The following is a 16,670-nucleotide window of genomic DNA, read 5'->3' as shown; positions in this document are numbered from 1 at the left end:
AGAAGTTGTTTAATTTATCTGGGAGAGAAGTGTCCGTGTCGGTTACCTGCTGCCTTGCCTTGTACCCCGTCAATGTTTCGATTCCCTTCCACATCCTCCTGGTGTCTCCTGTGTCGCAGAGGTGTCCCTGGATTTTCCCCGCGAAGGCACGTTTCGCTGCCCTGATTCCTTTTCCCAGTGCAGTCCTGGTGGATCGGAGAGCGGCTGTGTTACCGGCTCTGTAGGCTGCATCACGAGCCCTCAGCAGCTCTCTGTAGGGCCTTCTGGTCAGCAGCAGAGCAACTGCCATACCAGACTGAGAGACTGCTGGTAAGAATGCTCTCAATGGCACCCCTGTAAAAAGTGGTGAGGGCGGAAAGGGGGAGGTCGGCTCTCCTCATCCGTCGAAGGAAGTGGAGGCGTTGCTGTGCTTTCTTGACTAGGGAGATGGTGTTGGTGGACCATGTCTGGTCATCTGTGATGTGCACTCCCAGTAACTTGGTGCTTTTCACAGACTCCACTGCACTCCACTGCACTGCCAACTGATAAATCAATGTTGCAATCCCTCTAATTGTAAGTTAGTCTGCTCGTATTGGTGGAAATGTGTCAGACTCGATAACAATCAGCACGGGAGCACCTGAAGGCTGCGTGCTCAGCCCCCTGCTGTACTCACGCTATACTCATGACTGCGTAGCCGGTCATAGTGCGAACTCCATCATCAAGTTCGCTGACGACACCACTGTCATGGGACGTATCACTGATGGGAATGAGTCCGAGTTTAGAAGAGAGATCGAGCAACTGTCCAAATGGTGCCAGCACAATAACCTGGCCCTCAACACCAGCAAAACCAAGGAACTGATTGTGAACTTTGGAAGGAGTAGGAGGGGGACCCACAGTCCCATTTATATCAACGGGTCGATGGTTGAATGGGTCAAGAGCTTCAAATTCCTGGGCGTGCACATCTCTGAAGATCTTTCCTGGTTCGAGAACACCGATTCAATTATCAAGAAAGCACATCAGCGCCTCTACTTCCATAGAAGATTACAGAGAGTCGGTTTGTCAAGGAGGACTCTCTCTAACTTCTACAGGTGCACAGTAGAGAGCATGCTGATCGGTTGCATCGTGGCTTGGTTCGGCAACTTGAGTGCCCTGGAGAGGAAGAGACTACAAAAAGTAGTAAACACTGCCCAGTCCATCATCGACTCTGACCTTCCTTCCATCGAGGGGATTTATCGAAGTCGCTGCCTCAAAAAGCCTGGCAGTATCATCAAGGACCCAGACCATCCTGGCCACACACTCATCTCCCTGCTACCTTCAGGTAGAAGGTACAGGAGCCTGAAGACTGCAACGACCAGGTTCAGGAATAGCTACTTCCCCACAGCCATCAGGCTATTAAACCTGTCTCGGACAAAACTCTGAACATTAATAACCCATTATCTGTCATTTTGCACTTTATCAGTTTATTTATTCATTTGTTTTGTAGTCAATGCCTATTATGTTCTGTGTGCGGAAGCAAAGCAAGAATTTCATTGTCCTATCAGGGACTCATGACAATAAACCTGAACTTGAACTTGAAGTTTATTTTCTCTTAGGTAGGGAAACCAGACCAGGTTATGCATTTCGTTGTATCTGTACTGTACACTGTACACTGTACTGTACACTGACAATGACAATTAAAGTTGAATCTGAATCTGAATCTGAGGACAAAATATTTCTGATGCAATCTCACCAGAGCCCTACATAACTGGAGCAAGACATCTCAAATTCTGTCTAACTTCCTACTTTTCAGAGATTCATTATAGCTCTGGCCAACTGATGAAAGTGTCCCTGAGACATATATTTTGTTGTATATTTTGCTGTATATATGTTTTAAGCTAGCAGCTAGGAAGGAAACAAATTGCCTTCCACATGAAAGAGTGATTATGAAAGAAAAAACAAACGTATTCTTTCTCCTTTATCTGTAGAGATCTTCAGGTGGGTGTATGGAACAAGCTTCCAATTGAGATAGATGAGGCAGGTACAATAGCAATGTTTAATAGTCACTTGGACTACATGGATAGGAAAGGTATATGGACTAGTATAGATGAGGGATGTTGGTCAGCATGAACATTTGCTATTTTAATTTTTAGCTCCATCTGAAAGGGTCATAGAAACATAGAAACATAGAAATTAGGTGCAGGAGTAGGCCATTCGGCCCTTCGAGCCTGCACCGCCATTCAATATGATCATGGCTGATCATCCAACTCAGTATCCCGTACCTGCCTTCTCTCCATACCCCCTGATCTCCTTAGCCACAAGGGCCACATCTAACTCTCTCTTAAATATAGCCAATGAACTGGCCTCAACTACCCTCTGTGGCAGAGAGTTCCAGAGATTCACCACTCTCTGTGTGAAAAAAGTTCTTCTCATCTCGGTTTTAAAGGATTTCCCCCTTATCCTTAAGCTGTGACCCCTTGTCCTGGACTTCCCCAACATCGGGAACAATCTTCCTGCATCTAGCCGGTCCAACCCCTTAAGAATTTTGTAAGTTTCTATAAGAACCCCTCTCAATCTCTTAAATTCTAGAGAGTATAAACCAAGTCTATCCAGTCTTTCTTCATAAGACAGTCCTGACATCCCAGGAATCAGTCTGGTGAACCGTCTCTGTACTCCCTCTATGGCATGCATCTCTACATACACAAAAACACAGTGGAACCAAGTTTAGTTTACTGATACGGTGACACAGTGTGTAAACAGGCCCTTCGGCCCACCGAGTTAGCTCCAACCATACACTAACACAATCCTACACGCACTAGGAACAATTTACAATTATACCAAGCCTATTAGCCTACAAACCTGTACGTCTTTGGAATGCGGGAGGAAACCGGAGCTCCCGGAAAAAATCCACGCAGGTCACGGGGAGAACGCACAAACTCCGTACAGACAAGTACCTGCAGTCAGTATCGAACCCAGGTCGCTGGCGCTGCAAGGCAGCAACTCTACCGCTGCACAACCATGCCGCTCCTTATTTATTTTTTTTATTGCTGTTTTGTTCTTTTTGTTCGAGACTTTCATAAATATTCTGAAGAAAAATGCTCGAGGAATACTTCTAACACACTGTCTCAATTATCTTAATTTTAATCCCCACTGCTAAGTATGAATTCTCCGAATACTTTGCATTATTGCAGTTGTTTCGCTTTGCCTTCTCTGCCGTTTCAGCAAGAGAAGAGCGAAAGACTAACATCACTCACAAAATTAGAAATGGCCATGAAGCTTGTTTGTCACCCAGGTGACAGTTTTTTCCTAATTGGCACCTAATGGCAGATTGAAGCACCTTCAAGGGAGTACAGTGTGGATGTGAGGCTGAATGGTTTCACTAAAACTGCCACACATTTTCAAACATGGTGCAAAAACAACTGGCAATGAACACTTAACAAAGAAAAGTGTTATGTTCCTGTGCTAAGTGGCGTTGGAGCAGGGATGTAATCATCCCTGATAAGCCCTTTACCCCTTGTCATCCAGTGGGTTATTGGCCTGCACTTTAACTTCAGGGAACATGTATTGATGCAGTGCTGATATCAAGAGCTACAAGTTCTCAGGGTCAACAGTGCCCTTTCAACACTGAGCGAGCGAGGGTGTATCAAAATAAAACACCTAAATCTCTTCACCTCTTTTTTTGGAAATTGCAAGATTTCCTTTCTTCAATTGAGGAACATGGTGCGGGATAGGATCAAAATCACAGGATAAATCGTAGCGAAAATGAGGGAAATCAAAGAAGATAAAGCCTTTAAAGAGTGCACATGATGTTGGAGTAACTCAGTGGGTCTGCAGCATCTCAGGAGGGCCCGGTTAGGGGACAGAAGCAGCCTGAACAAGCAGTCCCGACCCGAAATGTCACCTATCCATGTCCTCCTGAGATGCTACCTGGCCCGCTGAGTTACTCCAGCACTTTATGTTCTTCACAAGATTCCGGCATCTGCAGTTCCTTGCGTTCAATTTAGGTTACAGATATTGTGAAAACAGGCCCTTCGGCCCACCGAGTCCACGCCGACCAGCGGTCACCCGTACACTAGTTCTATCCTACACACAAGACACAATTTTACCGAAGCCAGTTCACCTGCAAACCTGAATATTTTTGGAATGTGGGAGAAAACCAGAGCACCTGGAGAAAACCCACACAGTCACAGGGAGGATGTACAATCTCCGTACAGACATCACCCGTCGTCAGGATCGAACCCGGGTCTCTGGCGCTGTAAGGCAATAACTCTACCGTGACACCAGTCTGTGTCTCTGGAAGGCTCAATTACTTTATATATGTATTGAGAACGGTTCTAGCCATGAGCAAGCATATGTTTGGAAATCCATTGTGACATCAAATGCCCTTAGTATCCCACAATTGGATTTCATTCCAAAAGAACAGGGCACATGGAGGGAGATGGACACACATTCCTCATCAAATGTATAATTTACAATTGATTTCTAAGTTACAAACCAAAGTTTGAATCAAGTTCACCACTGAAAACCTATTTTGATCACATATGGAAAATCCCATAGAAAGGTTTTGAGGATATTCATTGAACATATAACCATATAACAATTACAATTACAGCACAGAAACAGGCCATCTCGGCCCTACAAGTCCGTGCTGAACAATTATTTTCCCTTAATCCCACCTGCCTGCACTCATACCATAACCCTCCATTCCCTTCTCATCCATATGCCTATCCAATTTCTTTTTAAATGATACCAACAAACCTGCCACCACCACTTCCACTAGAAGCTCATTCCACACCACTACCACTCTCTGAGTAAAGAAGTTCCCCCTCATGTTACCCCTAAACTTCTGTCCCTTAATTCTGAAGTCATGTCCTCTTGTTTGAATCTTCCCTATTCTCAAAGGGAAAAGCTTGTCCACATCAACTCTGTCTATCCCTCTCATCATTTTAAAGACCTCTATCAAGTCCCCCTTAACCTTCTGCGCTCCAGAGAATAAAGACCTAACTTATTCAACCATTCAAACATATTTAATGTTTTAAATGTTTGCCTCAAAAATGTTTAACTACCACATAAAATGATATACTCTACACAAAATGGAACATAACTCATTAATTAGACTGGGAAATGAAATATGAGCCAAAACGTCTAATAACTGCGGGTGGAGGCGGGTTCTCTGGATGTTTTCAAGAGAGAGTTAGATAGAGCTCTTAAAGATAGTGGAGTCAAGGGATATGGGGAGAAGGCAGGAACGGAGTACTGATTGGGGATGATCACGTTGAATGGCGGTGCTGACTCGAAATGGCCTACTCCTGCACCTATTGTCTATTGGTACAGTGGCACAGCTGCTGCCTCACAGCGCTTGAGACCCGGGTCCGATCCCGACCTCAAGTGCTGTCTGTGTGGAGTTTGCACGTTCTCTCTGTGACCGCATGAGTTTTCTTCTGACGCTCCGGTTTCCTCCCGCATCCTTACGGGTTTGCAAATGAATTGGACCCCACAAATTGCCCCGAGTGAGTTGGGAGTGGATGCAAACGTGGATCAACAGAGATCGAGGGTGAATAGTCAGTATGGATTCAGTGGGCCGAAGGGGCTATTTCCATGCTGCATCTTTCAATCGATCACTCAAGCTGATGGGGGCAACATTACTTCATGGGCGGTCGAGGGATAAAGCTTCATCTCCATCACACGCTCAAATAAATCACCCGTCTTCCAGAAAACGTAACAATTTCATTCCATTCCATTCGAGGCACTGTGAATCAGCAGCATGTAGTCCTCAATTCTACTAGATTAACACTCACGGGGCAATGAGAAACATTTACCCTCTAGGTCTTGAAAGTTCCTCGTACATGACGGCAGCTAACCTGATGTAAATGCATTAAACGTGTCAGACTTCAGCAGAGGAAGATGTCACATTGCACTCCTCAGATCTAGAAACCTAAAAGAAAAACTAAAAGGGCTGCAAGCCCTCAGATGGCCAAGCGGCAAGTGTGGGGGGAATTGAGTCAATTTTATGGCCAACCAACCAATACTATCAACCAATACTACCAACTAAACAATATTACTGGCCAAACAACACCACCAACCAACCAATAAATACTATCGACCAATATTATCAACCAACCAATACTTCCAACTGAATAGCATGCAGACAAACGTTTTTCACTGTATCTCAGTGCGCATGACAATAAAGATCTTAATTAATTAAACTACTGTTTTATAATCAATCCGTTACAAAGTATTTGGTGAACCACAAAGCATTTATTAAAACTCATGCAGAGAGAACAATACACACTGTCACACTCATCGCATCGTCTTACAGACTAACCAACTAAGGGACGAACAGGTTGTTATCAGTGTCTGCATTCCTAATCAAATCGCGGACTGGATTACATGGTAGAATGAGTATCATGCATTATATGTGTGGTGAAGGTTATATTGACAGAGATTAATATGGTTGATCTACAATGACCAAACTGTAATACTGTGGATGCGAAAGTGGAATGACACAGAATTAGTGTGAATAGATGTACCATTGTTTAAAAAGGGTTCTAAGAGTAAACCTAGCAATTATAGACCTGTTAGTTTGACTTCAGTGGTGGGAAAATTAATGGAAAGGATACTTAGAGATAATATATATAAGCATCTGGATAAACAGGGTCTGATTAGGAACAGTCAACATGGATTTGTGCCTGGAAGGTCATGTTTGACTAATCTACTTGAATTTTTTGAAGAGATTACTAGGGAAATTGACGAGGGTAAAGCAGTGGACGTTGTCTATATGGACTTTAGTAAGGCCTTTGACAAGATTCCTCATGGAAGGTTGGTTAAGAAGGTTCAATTGTTGGGTATTAATGCAGGAATAGCAAGATGGATTCAACAGTGGCTGAATGGGAGATGCCAGAGAGTAATGGTGGATGGCTGTATGTCAGGGATGGAGGCCGGTGACTAGTGGGGTGCCTCAGGGATCTGCGTTGGGTCCACTGTTGTTTGTCATGTACATCAATGATCTGGATGAAGGTGTGGTAAATTGGATTAGTAAGTATGCAGATGATACCAAGATAGGGGGTGTTGTGGATAATGAAGTAGTAGATTTCCAAAGTCTACAGAGAGATTTAGGCCATTTGGAAGAATGGGCTGAAAGATGGCAGATGGAGTTTAATGCTGATAAGTGTGTGGTGCTACATCTTGGCAGGACAAATCAAAATAGGACGTACATGGTAAATAGTAGCAAATTGAGGAATGCAGTTGAACGGAGGGATCTAGGAATAACTGTGCACAGTTCCCTGAAGGTGGAATCTCATGTAGATAGGGTGGTAAAGAAAGCTTTTGGTGTACTGGCCTTTATAAATCAGAGCATTGAGTATAGAAGTTGGGATGTAATATTAAAATTGTACAAGGCATTGGTGAGACCAATTCTGGAGTATGGTGTACAATTTTGGTCGCCCAATTATAGGAAGGATGTCAACAAAATAGAGAGAGTACAGAGGAGATTTACTAGAATGTTGCCCGGGTTTCAGCAACTAAGTTACAGAGAAAGGTTGAATAAGTTAGGGCTTTATTTTTTGGAGCGCAGAAGGTTAAGGGGGGACTTGATAGAGGTCTTTAAAATGATGAGAGGGATAGACAGAGTTGACGTGGATAAGCTTTTCCCATTGAGAGTAGGGAAGATTCAAACAAGAGGACATGACTTCAGAATTAAGGAACAGAAGTTTAGGGGTAACTTCTTTACTCAGAGAGTGGTAGCTGTGTGGAATGAGCTTCCAGTGGAAGTGGTGGAGGCAGGTTCGATTTTATCATTTAAAAATAAATTGGATAGGTATATGGATAGGAAAGGAATGGAAGGTTATGGTCTGAGTGCAGGTAGATGGGTCTAGGGGAAAATAAGTGTTCGGCATGGACTTGTACGGCCGAGGTGGCCTGTTTCCGTGCTGTAATTGTTATATTGTTATATGGTTATATATGATTGGGCAGTGGGCAGGTGCTATAGACCTGCACAGGAAGGAGAGAGGGGGGGACGTGCTGCATGGGTCACAGCCTGTCCTCCATATGACATTGCCCAGGCTTGCATCCGACCACATATCACCTGCAAACTAGGATGCATCACCCATGGTCAGTCATGACCAAGAGGTGATTGGTGGTCAGCATGGACTCGATGGGCCAAAGGGCTTGTTTCCATGCTGTATCTTTAAACAAAACTAAAGCATTAGCTGAGATATGCATGAGAACCACATTTGAAATCAGTTTAAGTTCAGTAATGGTACCCTGGAAAGTATAAATCAGCTCATCAAGAATGAAAACCAACAGAATTGCTTAAGAAAATAAGCCCTGATAGATTTTAAAAAATGTGAAAGATTTTTATTGGGCCAGGCTATTAAAGTTTACTGAAGCAAGCAAGGGGAAATCGTGGTCCCACTGAATAATGGAACCAGCTTAATTTAACAAAAGGCAAACACACGATCCTATAATTTTTATTTCAGTTAATCTGAACACGCTAAAAAGTTTGGACATTAATTCTTGGTGGAAAGGGAAGAAGCATCTTTGGAAACACATACTAAGCAAACAACAAGAAATTTGTTAGGACCCTCAGGGGCGGCACGGTGGCGCAGCGGCAGAGTTGCTGCCTTACAGCGCCAGAGATCCAGGTTCGATCCTGACTACGGCCGCTTGTCTGTACGGAGTTTGTACATTCTCCCAGTGGGTTTTCTCCGAGATCTTCAGTTTCCTTCCACACTCCAAAGACGTACAGATTTGTAGGTTAATTGGCTCTGTATAAATGGTGTACATGTAAAAATTGTCCCTAGTGTGTGGGTCGGGTAGTTTTAATGTGCGGGATCCTTGGTCGGTGGGGCGAAGGGTTGTTTCAACGCTGTATCTCTAAAGTACAAACTCCAAAAACCCTTCTTAAGTCCTGACACAAAATGATAGCGGAGTCAGGGGTGATGAGGAGAAGGCAGGAACGGGGTACTGATTGTGGATCATCAGCCATGATCACATTGAATGGTGGTGCTGGCTCGAAGGGCCGAATGGCACCTTTTGCCATTCTGCACCTATTGTCTATTGTCACATATGCAGTATTCTTCGGAACTGAGTTACTGCAGGATCTTGTGTCCTTTTGTGTAAACCAGCATCTGCAGTTCCTTGTTTCTACTGCTGGAAATTCATTGCTTGTTAATCATGATATACTGTACATGGTCTACTGTGACTTCTGCCTCATAAATGCAAGGAATAAAATGAAATGAAAGGAATGGATTTCAGAAGCAGTATTAATGCACTGTGTGCTTGGTTCTACCAACAATTAAAGAATTTCCAAGCTCAGAATAACAACAGCATCTGAAATTTGCAATGAACCTGAAACATACAGTAAATGAACATTCCAGTTCGCGAGCATTATCAAGGAAAGTGTAAGACTGTGCAATAAATGAAGTGTTGGGAGAAGACAGATTGTAGAGATTGGTTTGCAGGGAAAAGGTGAGACCATGAATCAGATTAATTACAATGAAGAGCATTAATAGGACTCAAGGGAGGAACCATTACCAAAGTAAACCATTCAGCACACACTTAAAAGGAAAGTGCACTATAGTTTCTTGGACAGGAGTCAGATTTTCTAATGAACTGAATTTTGCAGATATGTAATGAAGGAATGCCAGGTCAAGGAACATTAGAATCATCAATCATCTGAACATGAGTGGAGTTTGTAAGTTCTCCCCGTGACTGCATGGGTTTCCACTGTGTGTGTGCTCCAGTTTCCTTCCATTGACCAAAGACGTGCAGGTTTGTAGGATAACTGCCCTCTGTAAAGTTGTCCCTTAAGTGGATGCGAAAGTGGGATAACATAGAACTAATGCGAGCGTGTGCTCGATAGCGTGGGCTCGATGGGCCGAAGGGTCGATTTCCATGCTGTACCAATAAACAAAACTCTAGACTTAATTAAACGTTTCTGTGGCAGACAAGCTGGCGTGAGGGCAGAAATGGGCAACATTATGATAGATTTTGTGATGAAAGTCAAAAGTTCAACTTGGGGGCAAGGGAAGACCCCATGGTGCCAAGTGATCTAGTTCAGTTTTCAACAAAGGTCAGGGTGGGAGCAATGGCTGAGAAAGCATACCAAACTTACAACATTCTTAAGGGGTTGGACAGGCGAGATACAGGAAGATTATTCCCGATGTTGGGGAAGTCCAGAACAAGGGGTCACAGTTTAAGGATAAGGGGGAAGTCTTTTAGGACCGAGATGAGAAAAACATTTTTCACACAGAGAGTGGTGAATCTCTGGAATTCTCTGCCACAGAAGGTAGTTGAGGCCAGTTCATTGGCTATATTTAAGAAGGAGTTAGATGTGGCCCTTGTGGCTAAAGGGATCAGGGGGTATGGAGAGAAGGCAGGTACAGGATACTGAGTTGGATGATCAGCCATGATCATATTGAATGGCGGTGCTGGCTCAAAGGGCCGAATGGCCTATTCCTGCACCTATTTTCTATGTTTCTATGTTTCTATGTAACACCTCTATATCATAAGGCGGATTAGGAAGTTTGGCATGTCCCCAACAATCCTCACTACCTTCCAGAGATTGAGTCATAGTGATACAGTGTAGAATCAGGCCTTTTGGCCCAACTTGCCCACACAGAGGCAAATATGTCCCAGCTACACTAGTCTGACTTGCTGGCGTTTACCTCATATCACTCAAAACCTATTCTATCTACTGTATGTAACATAGAAAACATTATATCAGGTTGCATCACTGCATGGTTTGGGAACAGTTCCGTCCAAGACTAGAAATTGCAGAGTTGTGAACGTAGCCCAGACCATCACACAAACCAATTTCCCTTCTATTAACTCCATCTACACTTCTCACTGCCTCAGCAAGGCAGCCAACATAATCAGGGACCAGTCTCACACCAGTCACTCCCATTCTCCCCTCTCCTATCAGGCAAGAGGTACAGAAGTTTGAAAACACATAGTTCCAGATTCAGGGACAGTTTCTTTCCAGCTGTTATCAGGCAACTGAACCATCCTCTCACCAGCTAGAGAGCAGTGCTAAAGGGCCTGTCCCTCTTGGCTGTCTTTTGCGCGCCATTTACACAACCTGCTAGTGCGCGGGTAGCGCGTGGGTAGCGTGGGATGGGCGCATGGAGTGGTGTGGAGGAGTGTGGACTTTGTCCTGAACGAAATCTACACGCGCCACCGGCCTGTCGCGTAACTGACGGCCAAAGTGGGACAGGCCCAAGAACCTGGCGTGACGCAACGTCTCACCTCCAACAGCAGCAGAAGCAGGCAAACGATCGCCGAACTCGGCCTGAGGCTCACGGCCGTTGCGGACCCGGATCCGCCCCCACTTCTACTCCCAGAGCGGGGCCAAGACGATTGGAGATAGACACAAAATGCTGGAGTAACTCAGCGGGACCGGCAGCATCTCTGGAGAGAAGCAATGGGTGACGTTTCGGGTCAAGACCCTTCTTTGAGACTGAAGAAGAGTCTCGACCCGAAACATCATCCAATCCTTCTCTCCAGAGATGCTGCCGGTCCCGCTGAGTTACTCCTACATTTTGTGTCCATCTTCAAATGACGTCACGCGCTCCAGACGGCGGTGTGTACGACTCTCGTGGGACCATCACGCGTCAGTCATTACCGGCCTGTCGCGTAAGTGACGGCCCAAGTGGGACAGGCTCTTTACCTTGCATTTCCCTCTATGGAGACCTTTGAACTATCTTTAATCAGCCTCTATCTTAAACTAAATATTATACCCTTTATGCTGTTTCTGTACAATGTGGACGGCTTGATTGTAATCACGTATAGTCTTTTCACTGACTGGAAAGTACACAACAAAAAAGTTTTCACACAATAATAAACTAACTAACTAAACTGACTAAGATGGAATCTGTAACAAAGCAAATTTGCCACACAGAGACATTGTGCACAATAACTCCCGTAACCCACAAAGCTGCTCTTTTATTGAAAAAAAGACACAAAGTGCTGGAGTAACTCAGTGGGTCGGACAGCATCTCTAGAGAACATAGGTGACGTTTCGGATCGGGACCCTTCTTTCAGATTGGTTGTAGGTGAGAGGGTGGGGGGGGGGGGGGGGAGGGTGAAGAAAGGGAAGAGATGAGAGGCAGGAGAAAACCTGGTAGGTAATAGGTTGATGGAGGTGAGGAGGGTTTTTTCACTGGCGGGTGGTTGGACAAAGTAAGGAATGAAGTGCATAATCGGATGTTAAATCCTGTTAGGACGTTTAAAGTAAATGTCACCTACACATTTGCTGCCTGGCTCATTGAGTTACTCCAGCATTTTGTGTCCATCTTTGACAAGACCCTTTACAAGGATGTTGCCAGGGCTAGAGGGTCTGAGCTATAGGGAAGAGGCTGAGTAGGCTGGGACTATTCCTTGGAGCTCAGGAGGATGAGGGGTGATCTTATATAAAATCATGAGAGGAATAGATCGGGCAGATGCACAGAGTCTCTTGCCCAAAGTAGGTGAATCGAGGACCAGAGGACATTGGTTTAAGGTGAAGGGGAAAAGTACATGGTAAATGGTAGGGAATTGAAGAATGTAGGTGAACAGAGGGATCTGGGAATAACTGTGCACAGTTCCCTGAAAGTGGAATCTCATGTAGATAGGGTGGTAAAGAAAGCTTTTGGTGTGCTGGCCTTTATAAATCAGAGCATTGAGTATAGAAGTTGGGATGTAATGTTAAAATTGTACAAGGCATTGGTGAGGCCAATTCTGGAGTATGGTGTACAATTTTGGTCGCCTAATTATAGGAAGGATGTCAACAAAATAGAGAGAGTACAGAGGAGATTTACTGGAATGTTGCCTGGGTTTCAGCAACTAAGTTACAGAGAAAGGTTGAACAAGTTAGGGCTTTATTCTTTGGAGCGCAGAAGGTTAAGGGGGGACTTGATAGAGGTTTTTAAAATGATGAGAGGGATAGACAGAATTGACGTGGAAAAGCTTTTCCACTGAGAGTAGGGAAGATTCAAACAAGGGGACATGACTTGAGAATTAAGGGACTGAAGTTTAGGGGTAACATGAGGGGGAACTTCTTTACTCAGAGAGTGGTAGCTGTGTGGAATGAGCTTCCAGTGAAGGTGGTGGAGGCAGGTTCGTTTTTATCATTTAAAAATAAATTGGATAGTTATATGGATGGGAAGGGAATGGAAGGTTATGGTCTGAGCACAGGTATATGGGACTAGGGGAGAATAAGTGTTCGGCACGGACTAGAAGGGTCGAGATGGCCTGTTTCCGTGCTGTAATTGTTATATGGTTATTATATGGTTATTGAACAGGAATCTGAGGGACAACATTTTCACACAAAGGATGGTGGGCATATGGAACAAGCTGCCAGAGGAGGTAGTTGGGGCAGGGACTATCCCAACATTTACGAAGCAGTCAGTCAGGTACATGGATAGGACAGGTTAAGAGGGATATGAACCAAATGCATGCTGGTGTTACTGGTGTAGCTGGGACATGTTGGCCAGTTTGGGCAAGTGGTGACGAAGGGCCTGTTTCCTCACTGTATCACTCTATGACTCTATAAGGTGAGAGTTTTGAATGTTGTTTTCTGGTGGCCCAGAAGGAAAGCGTTCATGATAGAACCACACATGCCTAAATGGTTGAACAGCCTTAAACCTGAAGGGCAACCATTGTGCCACAGGGATACAGTATCTAGGCATTTACACACCACTGCAAGGAGTTGTTACTTGGAAAGAAGAGGAACAAAAAATTGGATACAGAGAGTCAAATTCATTCAAAGAATTCAACATTGTCAGGAACTAACTCAATGATCAATCACTTTGGGTTAATTAACATTTCTAAATGTCATAGTTTAGCTTAGTATAGAGTTACAGTGCAAAACTAGGCCCTTTGGCCCACCGAGTTCTCACTGACCAGTGATCCCCGCACATTAATACTATCCTACACAGGCTGGGGACAACTTGCAATTTTACCACGTCAATTAACCTGCAAACCTGTATGTCTTTGGAGTGTGGAAGGAAACCGGAGCTCCCGGAGAAAACCCACACAGGTCACGGGGAAACATAGAAACATAGAAACATAGAAATTAGGTGCAGGAGTAGGCCATTCGGCCCTTCGAGCCTGCACCGCCATTCAATATGATCACGGCTGATCATCCAACTCAGTATCCCGTACCTGCCTTCTCTCCATACCCCCTGATCCCCTTAGCCACAAGGGCCACATCTAACTCCCTCTTAAATATAGCCAATGAACTGGCTTCAACTACCCTCTGTGGCAGAGAGTTCCAGAGATTCACCACTCTGTGTGAAAAAAGTTCTTCTCATCTCGGTTTTAAAGGATTTCCCCCTTATCCTTAAGCTGTGACCCCTTGTCCTGGACTTCCCCAACATTGGGAACAATCTTCCTGCATCTAGCCTGTCCAACCCCTTAAGGGGAGACCGTACTAATTCCGTACGGGCAGCGCCCGAAGTCAGGGGATATGGAGAGAAGGCAGGAACGGGGTACTGATTGGGGATGATCAGCCATGATCACATTGAATGGCGGTGCTGGCTCGAAGGGCCGAATGGCCTACTCCTGCACCTATTGTCTATTGCCCCCTGAGTTAGGATTGAACCTGGGTCTCTGGCACTGCAGGGTAGTAACTCTACCGCTGCGCCACCGTGCCGCCCTCACCTTTCCAGATCTTTTTCCACCAGTACCACCATGATAGGCGCTCCAGTAAATGACAGTTACTGTATCCTGTTCTCCTCCCCTTTGTTAATTCTTTTATATCCTGAATTGCAGTGAACATCAGCAGACACCCACCAATAATTACAGACAACAAAGGGAACCAGAGACTTATAACAGCACTCCACCATCTTCACATCCCTAAACCTGGCTCATTGCAAACCGAATGCTCCAATGCTGGGGGAATAGTTGCCTACAGGATATACAGAGTGTACTCTCCTCCACATCCACTGGGACTCAGTCACACGCAGGGCCGTTCCTTCATAGAGTTCCGTTGTTCCCACAAGGGTTGAGGAAATTGAAATTTTAATGCTGGTTGATAAAGTTGCCTTCTCACAAGAAGCTCCCTTGCGAGATGTACTCCAATGCTACGAAGTGAGTGCTCGTCTTTAGCAGCGAGGCTAAATTGCACATAAAGCTCCTTTACTCTTTAGGATTTGTCTTCATACTAGACAGTTTTAATAATAATAATAATAATAATAATAATAATAAGTTTATTTATATAGCACATTTATAGTCAATTTTCATTTACCCCAAAGTGCTTTACATAATTTAAAAATCTACGTTTATGTTAATAAAGATAGATCTTGCACTTCTGAAACAATTTTCGTGATCGTAGCATGTCCCAAAACACTTTATGGTTGGGCACTTTCAAAGCGCAGCCATTATGTTAATGGGGAGGATTATAGCTAAGGCCTCAAATACACTGTAAATACCCCCGAGATGAAAAGGACAGGTAAACATTTGTCATTTCCTAATAAACAGTTGCTGTTACAAGCAGTCGGAGTCAATATAGAATTTACTCACGATACTTATTCGTGGAAGAATATCTTGTACATTGTTGAGAGATTGGATAAGACTGGCCTAACCTCAGTAGATTTAGAACTAGTCCAACTCTGGATGAGCCCCTCTTCTTCCCTCTCCCATCAGGCAAAGAGGTACAGACATGGGAACACACACACACACCTCCAGATTCAGGGACAGTTTCTTCCCGGCTGTTATCAGGCAACCTGTCATCCTATCACCAACTAGAGAGCAGCATCCTAACCTACCATCTACCTCATTGGAGACCCTCGGACTATCCTTAATCAGACTTTACTGAGCTCTATCTTGCACTAACGTTATTCCCTTCATCCTGTATCTGTACACTGTGGACGGCTTGATTGTAATTGTAAATAGCCAACGCCAAGGCTCAGTGGGGGAGGACCACAGTCTAGGGTCCTTCCACTGATGGACATGGGAGGCAGGGTGTGGTGGAGACGCCCCTCAAAAATAAGGGAATTGGATTCCACGCCAATGGGCCACATGAGTGGCAAGGGTGGGGGATAAATTTGTGTAAATAGTATTGAATGTATTTGTATAGCCTCCGAGAATGTTGGATGGAGTCTTGCAAGGATCATGTATCGGATGTATTTATTTCTCGAATAAAGTATATTTTGAAATAAAACAAAATAATCGTACATAGTCTTTCCGCTGGCTGGATGGCACGCAACAAAAAAGCTTTTCACTGAACTCATAAACTATAGACAATAAATTAAACTATAAAGAATGAAAGATGATCTGCATGAAATATATAGGAACGTAAAAGGGATTGGCGAGTATAATGTGCCCGCCAGTTAGGACTGAAATGAGGAGAAATGGTGTTAGTAAAGGGCCTGTCCCACCAGCATGCAACTGCATGCGACTGCATGCGGCAAGCGCGACCAACGTGGTGGCTTGATGCGTACGGCCTTGCGGGGCCGGTCCCACTTCGATTGCCTGAGCTGTTTGGAGTTGTGCGGAGCTGGTCCCGCCATCGCGTACGGCCGCATTGAGGCCGTACGCAGCACCTCGACGGGCGTACGCAGCGTCTTGACGGCGTACGCCTAGCGTGTGGCATTGCGCGATGATGTCACTGCCCGGCGTGCCGTTGCGTGATGACGTCACCGCCCGACGCTATGCGACGTCCAAATTCAGTCGGCCCGCCTCCTGCCCAGCTGATTGGTGAGTATGATGTCGGGAACAGCCCCGCACAACTCTAG

The 16,670-nt window shown here is 44.8% G+C and overlaps 1 protein-coding gene across 1 annotated transcript in view; it reads right to left on the bottom strand.

Moving 5' to 3' along the window:
- The window catches only part of oca2 (oculocutaneous albinism II), a 358,288-nt gene extending 341,843 nt beyond the window's left edge, over positions 1-16,445 (bottom strand). Inside the window, exons 1-2 of the mRNA XM_055636431.1 lie at positions 16,358-16,445; positions 14,987-15,050 (exon numbers count right to left, since the gene is read on the bottom strand). Of these exons, the coding sequence (XP_055492406.1) occupies positions 14,987-15,050; positions 16,358-16,445 (152 nt within the window). The remainder of the gene's footprint in view (positions 1-14,986; positions 15,051-16,357) is intronic.
- Positions 16,446-16,670: the final 225 nt, after the last annotated feature.

The sequence above is a fragment of the Leucoraja erinacea genome, chromosome 6, assembly GCF_028641065.1.
Source record: "Leucoraja erinacea ecotype New England chromosome 6, Leri_hhj_1, whole genome shotgun sequence".
NCBI lineage: Eukaryota > Metazoa > Chordata > Chondrichthyes > Rajiformes > Rajidae > Leucoraja > Leucoraja erinaceus.
Note: the sequence above shows the minus strand (reverse complement) of the source record. Positions and strands in the feature narration are given on the sequence as shown.